Here is a 22601-nt window from a genome sequence, read left to right as displayed (position 1 = left end):
TCCAGTTCCTGCAGCTGCACAACATTCCCACAGCAAGATGTTAGCACCACCATGCTTCCCCGTAGGGGATATTTGTTCAATCAGACCAGAGAGTTTTATTTCTCGTGGTCTGAGAGTCTTTCATGTGCCTTTTGGCAAACTCCAGGCAGGCTGTCTGTGCCTCCATGTAGTCACATCTCACTCTCCCACCCAGTAAGAAAAAAGTCGTAGAAACGGCCGTGCTTCTGGAGCTGTACGTTGGAGCATGTTGGCAGTTGCCCCCTTCTGTTTTTATGCAGGCACATCTGTATTTAAACCAAATAAAAATAACCGGGGGAACTTTATCAGGACCAAATTTGTGAAAGGAAAGTCCCCATTCAGACCTGATGCAAAGCACGCACACTTCACCTGCTCAGCATCCAGCAGGAGCAGACAGGTGGAGCTGGATCAAAGAGGATTTAAAAAAAAAGTGGCACTTTAACCTTCGCCTGTTCTTGTTTTTGAACAAATAGGTCCAGTGTAAAGTGCCCCCGCCAGCACCCCCACCCGCGCGGCCGTGTGCTTGGTTATGAAAGCGTGTGTGAAGGATAATGTTTGAATATGTGTGTGCTGGAATGTGTGCGCCCCTCCCAGCAGAGCCGCATTCGTCAGTGTTTTGGCGTTTAGTGGAGTGTGTTTTTCCCGGCTGCGCTGAAGCTGGCAGGCAACGGCTTGTCAGTTCGATCCGACACACACACACACACACACACACACACACACACACACACACACACACACACACACACACACACACCTGGACTCTCTTTGACAGTGAAAGCAGCTCCTCAGTTACTCGAAGTACATTTGTTATCATCTGCCTTTCCTTCATGCCGAACACAAAATAAATCGTGCTAAAAAGGTTTTGTGCATTTAAACTGTGCTCGTCTCCTTGGCAACAACGCCTGCACTGTTTGTGCAACACAAAATACTAAGAAAGCAAAGATAGCAGGAGTCCTACGCTGTCAGAGTAACAACTAGAAAGAAAACCGCTGAGGGGGAATTTACCCCCTGTGATCAGGTGAAGTGACAAGTGTCTCTTTAGTCATCTTTCCCTCAGGAAATGAAACAAAACACACAGTTAAAATGTTAATGTGCATAAAAATAACTTTATTTTCAATAAATCGGAACCAGCATTGAGAAACCAATGATTCATTGGCTCCACTCCAATGATTCACGTGTGGTATTTGTGACATTAAGCAGCAGAACATACCCTCCCATGTTTACCGACTCAGACCTGGGGCCGACGACAGACTGCTTTTTGAAATATTCTTTTTTAAACTCGTGTAATCTGATCAGATTTACTCCTCTGCCCGAGTCAGAGGTCAGCTCGTTCCTCCCGGCACACCAGAGGACACGGGCAGCAGCATTGTGTCAGTTATCAGGCCTCGAGTGTTTTCGTAACTGTGCGGCTGCTCGCGTCGCCGGTCGTGTTCAGATTTACAAAAGTGAGTAGCCAAGAATCGACCCGAGGTCTGCTGACGGCAACGTGGCTCATCGACACAACATCCCTCGAACGAAGAGACGTACAGCAACCACATAATCAATCCTTCTACAAAAAACAAAACCATAAATACAAAAGCAAAAAGTCTAAAAGATAATAGACACTCTTACCAAATAAAAAGTTTCAAAACTATTTGCTGGAAATCTGAAACTAGTGTATATAAAACTTTTAAAAATCACATATACAACAGCTTAAGGGTGAACACCCGAACCTGAAGGAAGGCAATAAAATAATTTGACAGTTAAATTAATTAAAAATAATAACGGAGGGGAACTAGTTGATCTACAGGAGGGAAAATAAAACACTGGAGGACATTAGAGGCGTTAGTATTAGCATCGGTAGTATCAAAACTTACATTTACAGTAAATCACATGAAGGTTACTGCAGGACACCAAAGAGCAAAAACAAAACAATTTGGCATTTAAATATTTGGTAGATATTTCTGTTGCCAGAACACGGCTGAGTACCAAGTTAATATATTTAAGCTTTTTTTAAAAATTGATATTTAATGACTATGTACAAATCCTTGGTAGAGCAGTCTGGATGCATTGGACCGGCTTACGACGGCGTCGGCGATTGCTCCGAGAACTGTGACTGAAAATATAAAAACTAAACAGCAAACAGTCGTGTAGCTTATCGAGAGAAGCATCAACCCCATGATTGAGAAAAAATATATATATATCAAAGAAAGAAAAAAGTACTGTTTCTGCAATCACAGAGCTCAACTTTTACACGGATTAGCACCTCAGTGCTGAAAGAACTGAAGGAATTACAATTTTAATTTGGCAAGTTTTAGAAAAGATATAAGCCACTCACGTTTGGTCAAAATTACATTAGAGTTAGCTTAGCACAAATAAATCAGCTAGCTAGATTAATTAAAAAAAAGAAAAAAAAAAAAAGCAGCTAACGGAATTACCGAAGACCACATTTACGCTTCATTTCTTTCATCTTAATTTATGAAAAACTGGGGAAAAAAGCCCCAAATGTTACATTAGCGTTGCTACGCTACTGTAGCATAGCATTAGCTGAGGAAACCCGACTTTAAATGCTGCCATCAGACTGACTTTATGCTTAAAAAGGTGGTTAAACCCAAATCTGCACATTATATGTCGAGAACATTAATTTGATGAGTTTACAGCTACTTCACACATAATAGCCTTTAGCTGTATTAGCTTTGGCTAATGCTTTTCACTTTGTAAGCTAAGCTAACCAGCTATTCGGATATAGCTTCGTATCCTCGAACTCTCTGCAGGAAAGTGAGCGAGTCTACATCCGAAAGTGTCGACGCCTGGCGCGATGCTGAGGAGTGCAGCAACGCCTCGCCGCTATGACGTGCTGGTGAATAACCCGGGGTCCTCCAACGTTTGCAAATTCCTTTCAGGGATTGGTACGACTCGTCTGGTGCTATGTGCTGAGGAGAAACCAAACATACCAGGAGCTTTGAAGGGAAATAAAAAGCCTTTTAAGGTCATTTTAATGAACTCTGCTGCATCTGAAGGTTTACAGAACAGGAAGTGATCGTTTTACAGTGCAGAAACAACACTTCTATACAGGGTCACTTCTAACGGAGCATGAAACCGCTGCACAACTTTCAGATTAAAACCAACTTTGTTTTTCTCATTATGGCATTAAAAAAAAAAAAAAAATCTCATGAAAACCTCGTTAGTCTTTAGAAGTTGCAGGTTCAGAGGAGAGAATAAATAACTGGACCGATAAAAGTACCGTTTTAGTGTTTTTAAAGGAAAGAAGGGAGGAGTCTTGTCCTGTTTGAGAGGAAGTGAGGTCATGGCAGCTGAGACAGTCCACTCCTGTCGCTCATTTTCCTTTTCTGAGAAAGCGAAGCCTCTGATTGGTTCAGAGAGCGTCGGTAATAAAGCGCACATCAGGGAGGAGCCAGTCTGTCGATTGTGTTGTCGGGGCTTCTCTTCTGATTTACCCAGCATCGCTCCGCTGGAGGAAAGTGAGGAGGAGGAGGAGGTATGATGATGATGATGAGGCATGGCAAGGCCAGACGCCGGCCCTGATTGGGTTTTTAAGGGAGTGAGGTGTGTGATTGTGTGTGGTTGTGAAAAGAGGAGGAGCAGGAGGAGGTCGGGGTCTATGCGTAGATCTCTGTGGTGGGGGCCTTCTTGTAGATGGGCTTCTTCGACAGATCGTAGCTGCCCTCGTCCTTTTTCTTCATGCGATAGATGAGGAAGAGGATGAGGAGGACGGCGAGCACCAGGCTGACGGCGAGGGTCGCGGTCAGAGCTGGAAGAGAAAGTAAAGCGACAGATGAGACTTTTTAAGCTGTGACAGTGATTCCTACTCCTTCCACCCAGACAGGAGCCTCCTCCTGCTCCTCTGGGGAGGGAGCTCTGAAGCTCCTCGTCAGCCCTACACTTTAGAAGTCACGTCATCTGACATCGTGTACGAGCGCTACCGTGCTCTTGTTCTTAGTTTAAGTTTATCACAGCTTAGGGAAATTTTCCTGCGTCTGATGTTAAAACTCGGGCAGCATTTCCATCTTTGGACATTTAAAAACTCAAAGTTACGTTTTGGCTGCTTCAAAGATGTTTGTAAGAGCACGACTGACCTGCAAGGAACTCCGTCTTGCTCGTGATGCTCTCGTTGCCGGTGTGGGACATGAGGACATTGGACAGGTTGTCTTCTCTGCGATCGTCGTTGCCCAGCACAGGGATCTCGTTCTTCTCAACGATATCTCTCTCGTTGACGGTTGGTCGCACCGGGCGCTCTGGCTCGGGGATCTTATTGTCAATAATGTCGAGCTGTAAATGAAGAGAAAAGAGTTGGTGAAGCCTCTGCTGCATGGTTGAGGGTTTAAGTATTTAAGGAGACTCCACGTGCAGACGCTTCTCACCTTCACTGTTGTCGTCTCGTCAGGTGACATGGGCGTGTCTGTGGAAAGAAGCAGATTCTTCATTTAATCTTACAGATTCTACGTAAACGTCAGAAATCGCTGCGCTGAGTGTTTCTCGTCAGGACCGACCTGCGTCACCAGATCCAGAGAAGTCGTTGTAGTCTTCATCGTCGTACGTGTAATTGTCAGCGTCGTCGTCTGTGAAGCCGAAGTCTGAGCCAATCGGGGCGTCTCCAGACGCCTCCAGATCGCCGCCACGTGTCGACACGCCGGCCGTCTGCGAGCTCTTCATGGGCATCCATGTCTCCGTCTCCCTCACCTGCTGGGACATCAGACGGAGGCTCAGAGGGACTTTATCTCACTAACACTCCTTCGGTCTGATAGGCCGACATGCTTCCAGTTTCTCTGTAACTTTTTGGTCAAGCCTGCCCAATCAGGCCCCTTCAATCAGCCCAGTCGCCATGGTTACCATCCCTATCAAAGCTTAACATGGTGAGGGCACATCAGCCACATTTAATCACATTACAAGAGTTTATTTCAGTGACCATTTGCCCGCTAAGCTGCAGGAATGGGATTAACACCCCCTCCCCAAATCCATCACCTAATCATTAACACTAACACACACACACACACACACACACACACACACACACACACACACACACACACACGGGACATGAGCCTGATGTGTTTTACAGCACCGAACGCGATGCAGACGAGGAGGAGCCCATGTGATGTTTGTGTCCGACAGGAAGCAGCCAATCGAGTTTAAAGGAAAAGAAGAGTGGTGATTATGTTGTCGGGAAAACTGGAACAAGCTTTTATTTTTCTGAGCTTTCCATTTAGCGAGAACAAAAGCAGACCACAAATCAGACTGGAAAGCTTCCCGGATGTCCCACAAACATCCTCGTCCACTCTCTCACAGATCGAGTCGTGTACGTCACGAGGCTCTTAATTACTTCCATCCCAGTCTTCATTTAAGGGTTAACCCAGCCCGCCCGGGGCCTCCCTGTTTGTGTGTTCTCGGCCGCTCGGCGTGGTAACGACGTGTTTGAAGGTAATCCTCTCAGCCGCTGCCTTTAAAAAGCAGAGAAGAAAGAGGGGAGGGGATGCCCCATTGTGCCTGCACAGAGCTTTCAAACAAAGGCGGCCATTTTACCGCGACTCCTTAGCAACAAGGTGGGCTCGCGAGGACTCGCCGCTCCTGCTCCAATTTGTTTGGTTTCCTACACTTTCAGGCCTCCTTTGTGTGCGTTCCCTTGCACTTTACTCCATTTCTTCCCGTCTGAGTCCCTCTTTCCTGGCTTTCCTTACAGAGCTGTATTTAAAAATCCAGGAGCAAACATCAAATTTGAAAGAGTTTGCGGCTCCTTAAAGGTGAACAACTTGTTGTTGTTTATGTTTTTATGCTTCGTGACAACAATCTTTGGGTTTGAGGGCAGCTGAACTAAACAGGACACTTAAATCATTTAAAAGTGCTTGAAAACATTCACAGTCTGTGTCCTTGAAGCAGAAACATCCAAACCGATAACAGCTGGAAACAGCTGCAGCTAAAGGTTTGTACTGCATCCATTTCCACACAAATTTGATCTTTTCTTCTCTCTTCATGTCTTTTCATGTCCGTCCTGAAAGCTGTGGCGGTAGTAGCCCGGCTGAGGATCGCTGCTCTATTATGTCCTCATTTAAAGCCCTTACATGTGCAGCAGGGAGCCGTGATCCTGTATGTGTGCATTCATGCCTGCCTGCCTGTCTTTGTCAGTAATCCCGAGCCGAAAAGTGGTGACTGCTGGCTCTTCATTTCCTCGCAACCATTCACAGTCCTGCTGCAACACGTCCTCTGAGTCACATTAGAGGAATTACGCTCATTCAAGCCTCCGTGTGGACCCGTATGAGTCAGGCTGATTCAATCAGGTAAACCAGCAGGACTCACAGCCCTTCATTTTGTTATATTTGACATCATCCCCCCCCCCCGAGGCTCGTTTTACTTCGATTTGCGGTTACAGATGGTTTTAAAAGCCCAGAAAACCTGATTTCTCTGCTTCTTGCTACAAAAACACGTTTTCTTGCCTCACTCGAGGGATTTCAGTGATTTATTGGCGGGTTTTATGCGTTTAGTCACCGTCTCCTGTCAAACTTAAGGAACGTTAATGACCCGAACCTTAGTCTGTGGAGTGGGTGTGGGCCTTTTTCTAAAAACAGGAACACTTTGCATTTTTCAAGTTCCACACAAACAAAAAAGTAAGAGTACGTTTTGTCCTTCTGTGTCCTGGGGTGTTGAAAACGCTCCCCTTCCCGGTTCCTCTGACCTTTAACCCCTGCGTGGTGTAACTTGGACGCTTGCGTCCCGGAGGGCTAAAAGAAAAGAAGCGTACGCCTCTCAGGCTGACTGAGGCCTGTCCCGGCAGGCCCGGCGTATTTGGGAGAACAGAAAAGATCAAAAGCTCGAGGCTTGCGTTACATAAGGCCTCCGATGTTACCGTCACATGTGCGACATATTCTACTTTTACTATAATTTCCCGGAGCTGGGACGGGGTTCAGGCCAAGTCCCAACAAAAACAACAACGGTGTTCCAAATCCAGGAAAAACAAACAGAGCCAAGGATGAGCGCCGGAAGCCTCAGTTTCTGTAAAAACTGTCCAACGTCAGCCTGAAAACAGATCGGTAGGGAACACAGCGTGTGTGTGTGTGTGTGTGTGTGTGTGTGTGTGTGTGTGTGTAAACATCTTCTAAACCAGCACGGACCGGCAAACAGAGGACAGAGGAGCGCCCGAGCTGAGGTTACGTAACAAATCGACATGAAAATCAGCGCTCACTCATTTTACTGAGCGGTCCACTCAGTCACAGCCACACAGCACATGTTACACTGTTAGCAGGCACGCACTCATTTACTGTGTGAGTAATAAGAAAGACCCCGTCTGTCCTCCAGAGGGTACATAACACACCTGAAGCACTTTATATACCTGTAACTTAGTCTATAAGAATAGTCACAGTCTATTAGTTATATTTGAATCTATATCAGAACAAAGTTTATTTCCTGTTCTTACTAATTTTCGGTTATTGTAGCCATTTTAAGGTTTGTTTTATTTATTTGAACTTTTTCCTTTTTGCTTGTTATTTTCATTTGAACTGCATTACTCTGCCAGTGTCTGTTTCAAGGATTTACAGTTTTAAAGGTCCTGCGATACCTTTGTGATTTTTTTCTCTTCAAACAAACTTTCCGTTTCTCCACTTCAGCTCGCGTTAAAACTTAATTGAAAGCAGCCTTTATCTGCTTGGAAACACTGCCACAAACAGCCTGAGTGGACAGATTATCATTGTTCCTTCACATCAAGCCGAATGTGTTCATTACAAACAGCCTGAATGAGCTTCAGCGACACAAAGTCCGGCTACGTGCTTTACAGCAGAGCTCGCTGCGGTTCAGGGGGAGGCCGCAAACGCCTGCAAACGGCCTGGAAAACTCGGTGAAAGCTGAAGAGTGGAAGTCCCGAGAGTTTACAGACAGAAGAATCACAACCAGCCATTTTACAGCCTGTTAACAGATCCCCATTTTGTCCTCCATCAGTGATTCACAGCCTGGTATGTTTTGGGCCTAATGTGCAACAGCTGATAAGCAGCCGGATATGGATGGCAGCCAAACCAACCAACCAAATGGATTCAGTGGAAAGAAATATGGGATAAGATTTCTGTTCAAGGCTCCGCTTCTCATTCCCACAGAACCAAACATGGACTTGTTTAAGAAGAAAACAACAAAAAGCCTCCTCTCTCCGCTTTAACGTTTTATAACTCGTTCTATAAAAGCCTGACTCATCACAGCACTCACTCAGATAAAGCCAACACAGAGGTCAAAGGTCAGAGTCAATCCAGCAGCTGAACACAGCTGCCCTTTGTCTTATAAAAAGGCCCAAACTGCAGAGCTCCTTGTGCCACGTGGTTACAGTCTGAGGTTACCAACCATGTGACCCAGACAGTCCTCGCATGCAACAAAATCATCACGCGTGACAGAAAAGTCACATTAGTGATGCTGACATCTGTGAAACGACCACGTCCATCAGCCAGCTGATTAACTGCTGTGCTTTGTTGTCATGTGACCTTTTCTGTTACTGTAAGCACAACAAAAGCCATCGGCTTTCTTTGATTAGCCTTTGAAAAGAGACGCCATCGCCCCCTCCCTGTAGACTCCATTCCTGCCCCATCAGACACGTCACACCTCCATCCCATCACACCCTTCTTTATCCTGCCCATTACAGCACGGAGGTCCTAAAACCCAAAACCCTCCAACTGCTCAGCTTCGCTAAAAAAAAAAAAAAAAAAGCAGTCTGCCAGGAGTCCTACCAACCAGCTTTAGGGCCCGTCCCTTCTACTGACACCAAACAATGCCAGTGGACGCCCCGAGAGCACATCAATGACCAAGGTAACTGGGCTAAGCCTCCAGCAGCCTCCCTTCATTAAACTCTGGAAACAATCCCTCCATCTGCCAGCACGGAGAGGGGCATCTGGTCCTTTCACACGGCCGACTGGAGGAGGTTCAACACGTGAAAAGACAGGAATGTGCTTCCTTATTCTTTGCCGTGTCCGGCATCTCACGAGCTTTGTCCAGAAAAGTCAGTTTTCAGAGGCCAAAGCAGTGCTCGTCTTCCTCAGTGTCTCCCATTTCTTCAGCCCCCCCCCCCGTTGATACTTGAGCCAGCAGGATTTGCACCAGCATTGTGTCACTTCATCTGCTGGTAAGATGTACTCCTGACCTCTGACGTAACCGCCAAAGAAATCCAAAGGCCACGGGAGGAGTGAAAATCATTGCTTCGTTAAAATCATAAAGCTGACCCATATCAGCTCAGCTGTTCCTTCAGGAGGCCTGAATGTGGTCATCCTCAAACACTAACCTACATTTTCCTCTCCGTACTGACAGCAGAGCTCCAGATTCCTCCTACCTACGCCGGATCTATCTATAGCGGAGTTCCCAGCACCAGACCAGCCACACTAAACTCCCTGGAAGTGGGTCTCCATCTATTCCAAGGAACTGGAAGAAGCCTTTTGTGCAAGTATTTCAGACTTTTCATCAGCACCTCTAACCCTGTCTGCATGTCATGGGTGAAGCTCCTAAAAACAAAGACACCCGTTATCATCCGTATCAGGCCCCTTCAGCCTGTGAGGCCAGAAGAGACCTGACAGCAGCCTCGCTGGTTTGGCCCGAGCTCCGAGTCGAGCGTCTGCGTGTGCTTTGGCTTCGCTGCGGATGAGGCAGGAATGTGGCGGCTGCATCGACGAGGTTTTGGCTTTTTGCCGAGCTGACCTATGTGGAGGAGCACATTCCTCAGTCCGACACAACGCAACACACACACGGCTTGGAGGTGTGTAAGAGTCCGTCACCATTTACCTCGTTTCCCTGATGTTCAAAAACAATCAGTGCCTCCCTCCTGACTCTCCTCAGAAACAGCTGACCCTGAAAATAACTGGAGTAAAATTTTACCTTCATACTTCAAATATTTGCAAAGTTATGGGCTCTCAAAATACTTACTTGGGCTCATTTCTGGTCTCACATAAGCAGCATGGTTTCCAGAGTGAAACTCACTCTTTGATTACAGATCGTGTTCTCGGTGCGAGTTAGTTATTCATGCTGCGACTCAGAGCCGGATGAAGCTGGGCATTGAGACTGATCTGTTAATCAGCTGTGACTGTATGTTGACAGTGTGCTAATCAGTGAGGGACGGAGGTTTAATTTGACTGAGCGGTCTGATAAAGCTGACCTCAGATCTGCTTATGTCCAAATATAGCCAAAAGTTTCCTACAAATTCAAGTAAAAATATCTCAGATGTTTACTTAAATGCACAAAGAACAAATATGCTGATTTGTTTCTGATGGACATTTCCTGTTTTCCTGCTCGCAGGCTGATCTTTAAGCAGATAAGACCCCTTGGTGTCTTCCCTGTAGTCTATCGGCCTGTAATGTTTGATTCAAGGCGGCGATATGCTGCCTGGGGGAGTGGCATTAAAGCGCTGGAAGATGGAGGACGCAAGCTTCAGTAAGAGCTCGAGACGATGCAGGCATCCGGCCTTTTTCACCATTAGTCGAGGATTCGGTCAGAGATGCGACAGGGTGAGCTCGGCAGCAGCAGGAAGGGACCAACAAAAGCTGCACAGATAAGATCAAACTCTCAGGAGGGGCTCATTAAAGCTCAATTAGCCCCGTCAGCAGAGAATAAATCGTCCCAGTCTGCTGCACAGCTGGCTGATTGTACAGCCACCGTCTTATCTAAGAAGTCTCACAGAAAACAGGCTCTTTATCACACTGGATTTTAAGATTTGACTCATTTCACTAATATTTGTCTTTATTCATTGAAGGACAATAGTAACTGAGTCAAAGTGAAGCTTAGTGCTCTGGTGATTTCAGGAGTTTACTTTACGCTTGCTTCTTGACAAAAGAGGCAACATTTTAGGTTTCACAAAGACGTTTTTAATTATGCGGAGGGTAACACCTTTTCTTTTACAGAGATCGTGCCAACTCGTCCATTTCCAAACATTAAATCGAGCAGATGTCAGAAGCACAGTTTAATCAAAGCAGAAACATGCAGGTGTGTATGAAGGCAGTTGGTTATAATGCTTGAGGGTGACTGAAAGAGGAAGCGTACACAGTGGGAGTTTAATTTTACTCTTCATTTCTACAAGAGAGTTGTAGTGTTTTCAGTTCACAGCATGTGAAGTTGAGTTTCTTTCCTAAAACCCACAGTCAAAGGTCTTTTGTGGTCTGTGGGTTCACTAGAAGTCCAGAGACTCATTCAAACATCCAAAACTTCCAAAGTTAATCATTGATTAACTCAGTGGATTAGAAATGAATGTAGCATCCTGTGCAGGTAGTTAAAGGTTAATGTGACGGTTGCGGTCTACAGTCGCGAGGTAGACCTCACACACACCACATCAAAAAGGTGCTGTACTGCTGAAATGCATTCGAATAAGGGAAAACCCTCACGCCACCCAAAAGCAGCCTGCGAGCTCTGCTCAGTGGGTGGGTGCCGTTTGTGGAGTATCAACTGGGTTTCGTTTGTAAGAAGTAAATTTCCAGAAGCCGACAAACACAATGAGCCGTTATCAGAATCAGAATACTTTATTGATCCCTGGGGGAAATTATTTATCAAAAGAGAATCAGCAAAAATCCCCATAATCCTCACGTCTGTGAATAAAGGGCCAATTCAAAGTTTGGTGAAAGGATGATGGTTGCTACACTTCAGGGTAATGGTTATGCACACAGTTCAAGAAATCTTTGTTGTTTGACATTATCATCGCACGCCATTTCTAGCCCACTATGTTTGATTTTGATGGCGTCACCTCAGACTTCAGCCATCTGACCAGCTTCTAACAACTAACAGGCTGATCAATAGTGAAAACAACGGGCAGAAGCAGCCGCACATTAATAATCACCAAAAAAAAAACAAAAAACAAAAAAACCCATTGCAGATACATTAGAAATATTGGGTCGATATCATTTGGATGTCTGCCTGCCTGCCTGCGGATGGTGTGCTTTGATTATCATTTCTCATGCCCAATACATGTGCTGTGGACGGGAGCTGATAGCTGGAAAGAGTCTGGCTTCAATCCTGAAACAAACGTGCAAAAGAACGAGGAGACTGAGACGGCACAGGCTGACATTAAAAGGCCTCCCTCCGAGGCTCGCCGTTCCCAGAGGAATCACAGCGAGGCTCACATTCCCCTGACATAAAAAAAATATATATATAAAAATAACAAAAAACCCCAAACTGGAGCGCTGTCCACGCATGCACCGCATAAACTCCCTCAGGACAACAACATGATCAGCATACAACCAGCTAGCTCCAGCCTTTCCCCGCTCTCGTTCCAGTAGGACCTCGCGAGTGACGTTTCGTTTGCTGGTGCTCATGTAGCGCTAAAGGTCTCCCAGCTCCACCATCACGGACTACAGCTGGTAATAAGAGTCCTTCCCCATCCAGTTTGCAAGAAAATCCCCAGAATAAAACAAGCCCTGCCAATTTTAGTCATAGACGATGAAGGAGCAGCAGGGGTTTGCTGTCATTTAATTAAAAATAATAAAAACACAACTTCCAGGCCCGAAAGCAATGTCTAAACTTCTCCAGTCGTTACAATGTAAGATTTTTGAAGTATTAAACACAAATTAATGGATTTTACTGTAACGCTGACCAGATGCATGAGTTTAAAGGCAGATAAACTGTTTTCCTGCACAACTTTAAATACTTTGGAGGTTGCATAAAGTCTGGAGCAGTTAAAATGTTGTCTGCAACATGTTTTATGATGACACTGGTGAAAGCCATAAGCTGAAATAGCTTGGTCAAGCAGATTTTATATGTGCAACAAGTGTTTCTGGAGCATAACCAGCTTTTCGCTTTACTTAACTATGTATATAAAATATAACTTTTTTTTGTGCTTAAAATCTGCAAGAGCCCCTGTTGAGAGTAACAGCACACAGCAGAGGCTTATAATCAGAGACTGCTCAGCATCTTTAAACTGCCTGTCTTAAAAAAAAAAAAAAAAAGTCAGCTGAAAGTGATATAACCAGAATTGGAGGGTTTTTATGGTCGACTTCTGCCCTGAATGCATTCATATAGTTCCCGTTACAGCTGCCAGAGTATGCAGTGGTTGGAAAAGGGTGGAGGGAGTCCGGGGGATCGGATTCGACTGCACTCCGTCGTGGGCAGGAAGGACAAAAACCTCCTCTCTCTGTGTGCCAACATTCCTGGGCCCAAAGGGATTTTATAGACCAGCGGGCAGCAAAGCAGGAACCATTATTACATCCTAGTCATAGTATTTATCAAGCACCACCCTGCACCCCATCATGCAAAGGAGACAAAAAACTAGCCTTAAAAACCTGCTTCATTCTGGTGCAAATGATCGGGGGGGGGGGGGGGGGGGGGGGCTGCAAAACCAGTCACATTCCAACAAGTTCTAACAAATGGGCTCCAGAGGCAACAAGCTAAGGGTTTGATGGGGCAACATGGATTAACTCTGGGGCAAAGAAGACTTTTCTTACCCCGATTAACCACCACAATTTCAACTTCAAGGACATGTGTTAAATTAAATCATAAAAACTGGACTTCTATTTCCATAAAGATGAACGATACCCTTATTAAAGGCCAAACAAGCTCATCTTTCAGCCTGTTAAACAAGATGTTGTTTTATTCTGTCTTATATCATAATTGAAGGCATGTGTTTGGAGTTCTCTCAACATTTTTGACATTTCAGAAAAACGCCCTGCACATTAGCACAAACATTACACTGGGCTGGTCTTTCCTATCTTTTTCACCTTCACCCTTGGCTGGGCAGCGAAGGACCATACATGGGCAGAAAACGCTGAGGTCAATGGAAAATAAAAAGAACAGAGAACAGGGTTTGTTTGGCATGCCACGCTATCTTGAACAAACTGATAAAAACAGACAAGCTGACCAAAGCGAAATGGCACCAAGTTCCTGCTGGCATCCAAGTTGATATGAAATCCGACTCAATCCCGTGATAAAAACATTCCGATCGTGCCTGTGGCTCTCAAAAAACCCTTTTTCTGCATTCAGAGCATGTTCTATTGTCAGGTAAAAGAACATTGTTATCGATTAGCAGGGAATGCCAAACCCACATACCAATAATGACCTCGTGGGCAGAGAGGAAAGGCCACAAGGAGGCAAGTATTGTGATAGCTCAGAGGCCAAGTATGCATTAAAGGAAAGGACACGCGGGAGAGAAAGGGGTCAATATCTGGAGCTCGTTTAAGGAAGGAAAGGGGGAATGTTTTGGTGGGAAAGCTGTAGGTGTAACCACACTAGGCTAGCTGTGTTAAAGAAGTGGAGTGTCACCCCGAGGCCCCATTGAGACCCCATCAAGTGTGCAAAATCCCAGAGAGGGCCGGTCAAGGTCACCAAAGGTCACATACCAGAGGGGGGACCAAAAGAAAGAAGAGGAGGAGGAGGAGATACTTTGAGGAATGTAACAGACTGTAAGGCCCAATCAGGCCGCCATGTTTTGTTCCAACCCCTTCTCACACCAAAATGTGGAACGGTGGAATAGCCAGAACCCCGAATATAACCGTTATGCTGCTTAAACAGAGAACCGCTCCAGCCTACAAATGTGTCTACAAATGGTTGTGACGTGTTGCACAAACTAAAGCGTGATTGTACAGACAACAATCTGCTCTGAGATTAGCATCCTTTAACAAATCCTGCCGTATGTCAGACATGCAGTTAAACCAGCTCTTACTGCTTTTTGCTCATTCTCACCATTCGTATGGACCAACTGGCCTGAGTGGAGGGGGGCAGGGTGCATGTTTTTGTATGTGGGTGGCATCAAGCATTCAATGTTGATGTTAATCACACTAAAAATGATTAATCTGAGCAACAAAACAGAAGCAATGTAACGCATGTTTGGGCAAAACAATTAAAGACTTGTCTTTTTTGCATAATGTCTCCTCACATTTATGCCTAGAACAATCTAACTATCAAGAAAGGAAAACCTTCAATACAGTGTCTCTGGAACTTTAAAAATTATTTTATCGCCCAACTAAATCCAAATACATCCCGTTTGCAACACGTGTAGACATGAATCATCAGCAAATATGGATCTACCTACGCTGCAAGGCTTACCTAATCATGCTTGCAACACATCCAGCTCCCCTGGTCAGCTAATTCATAGACAGTTAATGGGAAAGCATCAGAATGGAAGGGGCGTAACATGGATCTCACTCAAACTGGGATTTGGTGCCTTCCAGCTCAGCGAGCCTCCTCATAACACACAAATCCTACTAATTAAAGTCAAATTCTGTTCTAACAACAACACATGGATTCACCATTTAAGTCTCAGTGGCTCCAAAAGGAGTCTGCACTCAGATTTCCCCATTAGCTCACACTGGCAACAACCTGGAGAAGTGTTCAAAGACACAAGAGAGTCTGGCGTGCATCTGTATTATTATCGGGGGCGGGAAACTGTCTCTTTGATCAAACAGGATTGATCCTCTTTGGGAAGTGTCTCTGGGATTCATCCTGGAAAAGTGACGACCCCCCCCCCATTCGGGATAATAGCTGCCATATCCCAGGAGAAGCTAAGTGGCTAACAACTCTCATTTCCGTACTTAAACAGAGGGATAGGACAGGTAAATCACAGCCTTCCGGCTCCCGCTAACAGCACACAAACACAGGGCTAACCTCAGCAAGGTAGCGCTCCCGAAACAGAGATACACGAGTGTTTGAATTTGAGCTGCTCGCTGGAGAAACTACTTACCGACTCTGAGAAGACGGAGGCAGTGGATAACATCAACACGAGGCACAGGGTGAGCATGGCTGTTCTTCCAGGTAGTTCACAAAAACAAGCGGGAATGTCGCCCTAAACGTTAGCTTAACGGGGATTTGTAGCTTAAAAAAAAACAGCGAGCTGAGCGTCTTCAGTGTCCCGCCGCTGTGTTCCAGTATAGTCCAGCAAATAACACACAGTACAGCCGTCAGCCTCTCGGTACCGTCACCGTTTCTCCCGTAAAGTTTCTTTCGTTCGCTGCTGCTGCGCTTACTGAATAGCTGCCGGCTTGTCTGGTCTTTTTTACTTGAGTCTGTAAACCAATCATCGGCCAGCGTACGTATGACGTGTGGAAATCAGCACATTCCACAGGCTAGGCTTGTCCGCTGGCTCCGCCCATTTCACCTTTTCTTTTATTGTTTACCTCAGTTATTTTTTTTAAAACGCCATTTTTAAGTGAATGCATGAATGTAAAACTCAGTACAAATATATTTAAAACGAGAAAAACAAAAATATATTAACAGTGATAATAAAACGTAATGAATCAAATAATTATAAATAAGTAAAAAACATAATATTCACTTTGTTTTCTTTCTTTTAGTTCTTTTTTGTGTATTACTTTTACACATATTTATAAATATTCATTTTTTAAAGAAACACAACAGGGACTGGAAAATAAAATAAGCGCTGAATGAATGAATATTACTTATTTTTTTAAATGAATAATTCTAAAGGATTTGTAAGCGCAGCTTTTGTCTTTCATGTTTAAATACTGAAAAAGTGTATTCATATTCGTGTTTGATCTTTCCTTACTGAAGATAGCTGTGTAAAGGGTGTCTGTGGCTAAAGTGGGTCGTAGATAAATCGGTGGTTTGATTACTCTATCTGCATGTGGTACAATGAATGCTGACAAAGGCTCATATTTATCAGCTGGGCATCTATAAATCATGGAGCTAGTGATAACTAGTGTATAACGGCGTCATTGCAGTTATAGTGTTTTATGTTTTATGTTGTGGTTAACAATGACACAAGTTGACGTCCCCAAAGTCACAAAGACAGAAATCACAAAAGTGACCAAATGGTTGAAACTCTGGAGCAAAGACGCTGAAGAGGACACAGCTGAATGGTGTCCATTTTCAAAATTCAAGAAGCAAATGGGGTTTTTAGTTTCTCCGCGGGGACAAATACACACATCCTGTTGTTTTTATCCACTTTTGTTCCATTTATCTGCTACATCTGCTAAGTGTCTCTGCAAGAAAGATGCGGAGGGTTGCCGCCCTGAGAGATTTTAAATGGCTTCCTAATGTAAATCTGCAAAACATTTGGGGTAATTATCATCTCTGTGGTATCACCGAGAGATTTAGACAATCTAGATTAATCCTTGTGCGCCGAATCAATCAAAAAGAGGGTTTCAATCAACAGCTGCTGTCGTTCATCGTCATTAATTCCAAGATAAGAAGCTGATAATGAGCCATTGTATAACCACAGAGACCCACAGGGAGTCATCTTATCTGACACAGTGTGCTGAGGTCTGAGGGACTCAATAGGTCTGATTTGTGTTTTACACTTCCCGGTGCTCCAAACTTTTTCAAAACCATATTTGAAAGAAATTCAGACGCATTCATTCAGCGTTGAGCTTTGCTTGTTTCCAGTAAGGGGGCGTCGCTGCCAGCAGGGGCTTTCTGCTGCTTCATGGAAATCTCTGAGTGACGACATCTTCCGCTAAACTTCCTCCCTCCCCTTTCACTTTCTTTCCACGGGTCTCTCGAGGCTTAAAGCATAGATGAGTTCACTATTTCATCCTTGGAAACCGGTTCCGGGATTTCTAACCGTTTTCTTGTTGTCCTTTCGTGTCGAGGTTGTTTTATGACCTGTTGCGTTACACGTTTTCACTTTTCTTCCGGTTTGCAGTGTCGGGGACGAGCTTTGTGTGTAACAGAGCCTGAGCTTCATGTGTGTTTGCGTGTCGTGAAGTGATTTTTTATGATACTTTATGAATTTAAATCTAAAATTCCTCGTCAGAGTGTGAAAGTAAACTTCAGGCCTCATGTACTTCACACTACTGAGAAACTGAAAATGTTTTTGTTGTGTTTCGCACACATGGTTAGTTAGATTATTTTAACCCGGATAAAATTCAAATGTAAAAAAAACATTTATTTTCTATTTTATTTTTATTTTATATCTTGCGTAACTGTTTTAAAGGCTTCTCTGTTGCAGACTGCAGTGAAATGGAAAAACTTGCCACATGTCAATAAGTGAAGCACACATAGAGCTAAAAATGCTAAAAAAAATGATGTGAATGTTAATGAGACATAAAACAGGTTTCATATTAATAAAAACATCAAGATTATCAGAGTGTGTGAGTCTCATTCTTGGAAATTACCCTGATGTTGTTTATGTTTGAAATCAGTTGTGGGGATTTCCTTGTGTTTTTGAAATGTTCTAACCCACTGAACAAAATTAAAGACGAAACAAAAGAAAGACACATTTCCAGATTAGAAAAGATAACACACACACACACACACACACACACACACACACACACACACACACACACACACATACATATTTACAGACAGGCTGAACCGGGAAAACCCGGCCATGTGTGAAAGCTGTCTGCCTTTGTTTGCTCATATTTATGCAAATTTGATCAGGATATATTAGGTGCAGACACGGAGGAAAATTTTTAATATAGACGCTGTTAAAGATGCATTGTTTGGGTTAACTAAAACAGGAAGTGGGATTTTCCTGTTGGTGACGTTGGGTCAGCTCAGGATTGATGGATGGGTGAAAGAATCCCCCATAAGTCTTTGAAAATTGAACCATTTACAAAGTGTGAGTCATATCTTTATCCAACTATCTAAGACTGTGGGTAAACTGTCGGTTTGGGGTTTTACTCACCTCACAGTCAGATCAGATCAGCAGCTGCATAAACAAGATAAAGCAGGTAAAGTCCTGCTCAGCAGGACCACAAGCAGCTGAGAATACACAACAAGCTTCTGTTAACACAGCCACACACAATGATATAGGTCTCCGTGTAAAAGACCCCAAAGCATCCTTCTTGGAGTTTTAGCATTTCTTTTTTGGGTTAGGGCTCATGTGGGACACAGACTAGAGATTATTTTTCCTTTATCAGTTATCAGATATTAGATTAGCTGACTGCACAGTCCTAAAATCTGTCAGTTTTACAACTGGACTTCTAGTTGTTCTGTGCTGACATCATCAGAAGAAGGCAATTTGGGGAAATTAATGGCAACCCGAGGTGCGTGTGTGATCAGCCTCGTCTCAAGGCAAACTGTGAAATAGTCTTCTTCAATGATGCACATTGTTGCTGTTTTGTGACAGATAATGCACCATAGGAGGTACAGTTTGTGTCTGCAGCACATAAGTTGTTAGCGCCTTTAGAAAAGACATGAAAATGTGACAACCAAGAACAGCAACGCAAGAAAAAATACCCCAAAAACAAAAATATGGCTGGAATGTTTCAAGTTGCCAAAATGGGTAAGGAGCAGGATGTATCTATACTATATATGTATATGTATCTCGTATACTATACAAGACAAACATTTAGAAGCTGAATCGCCATCAGCTGGTGAAAAATAACTCTAATGTAAAGTAATGTTGAGACGACATCAAGACGCTGTCTGGAAGTCCGTGTTAGACGTTCCGACAGGCGATGATCTGATCAGGCCTCTGATCTACGTGGAAAACATCTGTCCAGCTACGCTTCAGTTTTTCTTTGGTCACGCCCAGCTTTTTGAGGAAGATGATGTCAAGCTTTCAGCCAGTGTTTTCGAGCACTAACTGAACACAGATGTGGCACCAACAGGGCAGGAAAGGAAACAAAAGTAGGAATTATAATTAACCGAAGCCTGAGTGGAAATAGAGATAAAAAACTGAAACAGGAAATGACTTCACAAATCCGGGCTTTTGGCTCATACAGGCTAAACCAAACCGCACAGATCTTATTCACTAAAGCTAACCGAGTTCTGTCGACCTAAACGTAAAAGAAAAGGCGAGACCTTTAGTTGGCTCATGTAGAAGATGCACAATGAACATAGTCTAGTTCGGTAACTCGGCTGAACCACAGAAGAATACAACAATAAATGGTAAATGGCCTGTATTTATATAGCGCTTTACTAGTCCCTAAGGACCCCAAAGCGCTTTATACATCCAGTCATCCACCCATTCACACACACATTCACATAAGGGCTGAACGAACAAACACAAAGGACGAGAAAAAGGAAACAAGACCTCGACATCAAAAGAGACTAACCGTAAAAAAAATTAGAACAAAAGATTATCAGATCGAGGATTAACAAGAAGTCGCAGACAAACCACAAGCAAGACAGAGGAGCACAGCCTGACACTGACACTACAATAAAGGAATCCAAACAGGAAGCAAAACTCAGGACTTCAATTCAGTTTTATTTATATAGTGCCAAATCACAACAACAGTCATCTCAGAGCAATTTATACTGTAAAACTCCCTTTTAACGGAAAGAAGCCTCCAGCAGAACCAGGCTCAGGGAGGGGCGGCCATCCACCCCGAGCAGTTGGGGTGAAGGGAGGAGGACGGGTGTATAAACACATGGACGATCTGATATCAGATCGTGCATAAACACATAGTGAGTGAAAAAGGCGAGCGAAGAAGAAACACCAGGGCATCATGGGACTCCCCCAGCAAACTACACTTAATGCTTTAGCAAAAAGGAAAGTTTGAAGCCTAATCTTGAAAGTAGAGATAGTGTCTGTCTCCTGAATCCAAACTGGAAGCTGGTTCCATAGAAGAGGGGCCTGAAAACTGAAGGCTCTGCCTCCCATTCTACTTTTAAATACTCTAGGAACAACAAGTAGGCCTGCAGAGCGAGAGCTCAAGTTCAAGAAATAAAACACCACCTCACAAGGACAAGGAAACCTAATATGAATAATAATGAATTCCAAAGAGGAATTCAAAACTCAAAACAAAACCCTGCCTTTATCACCTGAACCTAACCAGTTGTAACCAAGGTATGGATTGTTTTTTCATACATGATTTGCAAAACTGAAAATCCAAATGACAAAAATGGAAAAACCGAATTCTTCAGTGAAGTCCAGCACGTGAAAGAGGAAACTGTTCAAAGGACTGAAGGCAAGTCCGAGTGAACCTGCCCTCACGCGCCCGCACATCTGACATTTAGAAAGCTTCCATGATATCAGAGAGATGAGAAGTGAAAGACAAAGCCAGCTGTAATTATCCCATGATAAGGGGAAGCCCCAAAGGTCACATGCCGAAAACCACTAAGTCACAAGCAAGTTCTACAGGCCTGGTATTAAAAAAAGGAAGTGAAACACATTAATTCAGCAGGGGGGTGGACTTATATGCCCATGAAGAGAACGTGCGACAAAGAAGTGAGACTTAGTTAATCGTAAGGGGTTCCTCATAATAACAACCAAAGACTTTATCAGGTTAATGATCAAACGTTAACCTTTAAAAACTTCAGTCACAAAAAATAACAACAATTTCACTGCAGCCCCATAAAGTCACAACTTCTCTTTGATTCAACCTATAAAATTGTCACATTAAGATCATTAAAACATCAGATTCTCATTATTATCCTTTTAAATGCTAAACGTAGCATGCTAACATGCTAATAGGCTAATATGAAACAGGAAATATGTTTAAATTCTGTTTAAACGTTCCTTCCAGTAACACCATTAGTGTTTTAATTATACATAATTATATAACAATGACTGATATTATATATTTAACATCTCCAGTCACTAAGATAACCAGATATCAAAAGTATTTCATTTTTATTAAAGGACATGTCTAAAATTAGCCTTAGCTAACGCTAACCACTAGCACAAAAAGGCTTATTGGATTTTAACTTTTACGTCTATTTTTAGCTTCCATTTTATTTTATGGATTTTGTTTATAGTGTGAGTTAATGATATAATTTATATAATTACAATTTCGATCAGAATGTTTAGTTACGTGTTTTGGCTTTGGAGGCCAGTTTACTGCCTGATTTTCACTGAGATTAATATTTGTAGTGAAAATTACCAGAAACACAATTATCTCTTTAATAACTGATTTAAAAATATTTTGGAGCACTCTGGTGCTGACTTGTGCATTACTGGTGTGATCTTAGAAGGTGACGGAGAACTTTACACCGCTGGGCAGAAATCAATATTGAATAATCAGCAGACTTTTTAGTAACTTACTAAAACGAAATATATATACACGGTATAAATGACGTCTGTCTGCTTGACAGACTGGAAGAAAAATGTTTAAAAGACACTAAAAGCTGATGATACGACTCATCAAGTCAACAGCTTTAAAACATCAGTGAAAAAAGCAGGTTGGGTAAATTCTCTGAAAAAAGACTTCTCATAAAAGTCAACTGCGGATAAAATCCGCACAAAGGCGAAGGGAAGAGTCTGAGCGGTGGCTCAGATTTTAAAGGAACTTCTGTCATTTTACATAATTTATGGGCCATAAAATGTATATTCAGACTTGGAAAACTCAAGAATCTGCGCTTTCACTTCTTGTGAAAACCACAAATGATGAGCAGCTGTTCAGCAGCTGTGCACTCTGGAATCTTCAGTGGAGATTTTTCAGTATTGTGTAATGAGAAAGTTAAAGGCCGCAGGGCGGATGTTTTACTGAGGCTTTGGCGCCACCTGCTGGTCACAATTGAATACAACAGTTCATGAGTTGCATGAAAAAACATTTCACGTTCAGGACTGAGGTAGTTCCTCAGATGGAACATATCCGAGCCTTCTCAGGTTCCTGGAGGCTGGAGGGGAGATGGAGCCATGATCTGCTCGACCATCGAGCCTATCCCAGCTGTCATAGGACGAGAAGCGGGGTGCAACCTGGACAGGTCGACAGGTTGGATCAGAGGTAACACAATGAGGCAGACCAACTTTCACACCTCGATCCATTTAAAATGACCAATTAACCTAACATGGATGTGTTTGGAGC

General features: G+C 43.6%; 1 protein-coding gene across 2 annotated transcripts; it reads right to left on the bottom strand.

Annotated features, from left to right (window-relative positions):
* Positions 1–1104: 1104 nt before the first annotated feature.
* Positions 1105–15949, bottom strand: LOC146575187 (syndecan-4-like). Of its 2 annotated transcripts, none has more exons than XM_085275419.1 (5): positions 15623–15949; positions 4509–4701; positions 4380–4417; positions 4095–4287; positions 1105–3769 (listed from the first exon to the last, which is right to left on the bottom strand). In XM_085275419.1, the coding sequence occupies exons 1-5, from the start codon at positions 15677–15679 to the stop codon at positions 3618–3620; spliced, it is 633 nt and encodes a 210-aa protein (XP_085131545.1). In that variant the 5' UTR covers positions 15680–15949; the 3' UTR covers positions 1105–3617. The 2 variants fall into 2 exon arrangements, with proteins under 2 accessions (XP_085131545.1, XP_085131546.1); XM_085275420.1 differs by having other exon boundaries at positions 4509–4698; positions 15623–15946.
* Positions 15950–22601: the final 6652 nt, after the last annotated feature.

This window comes from Mchenga conophoros, linkage group LG5 (genome assembly GCF_057382185.1).
Source record: "Mchenga conophoros isolate Kocher_MC1m ecotype Shallow Benthic linkage group LG5, M_conophoros_male_GT1.1, whole genome shotgun sequence".
Lineage (NCBI taxonomy): Eukaryota > Metazoa > Chordata > Actinopteri > Cichliformes > Cichlidae > Mchenga > Mchenga conophoros.
Note: the sequence above shows the minus strand (reverse complement) of the source record. Positions and strands in the feature narration are given on the sequence as shown.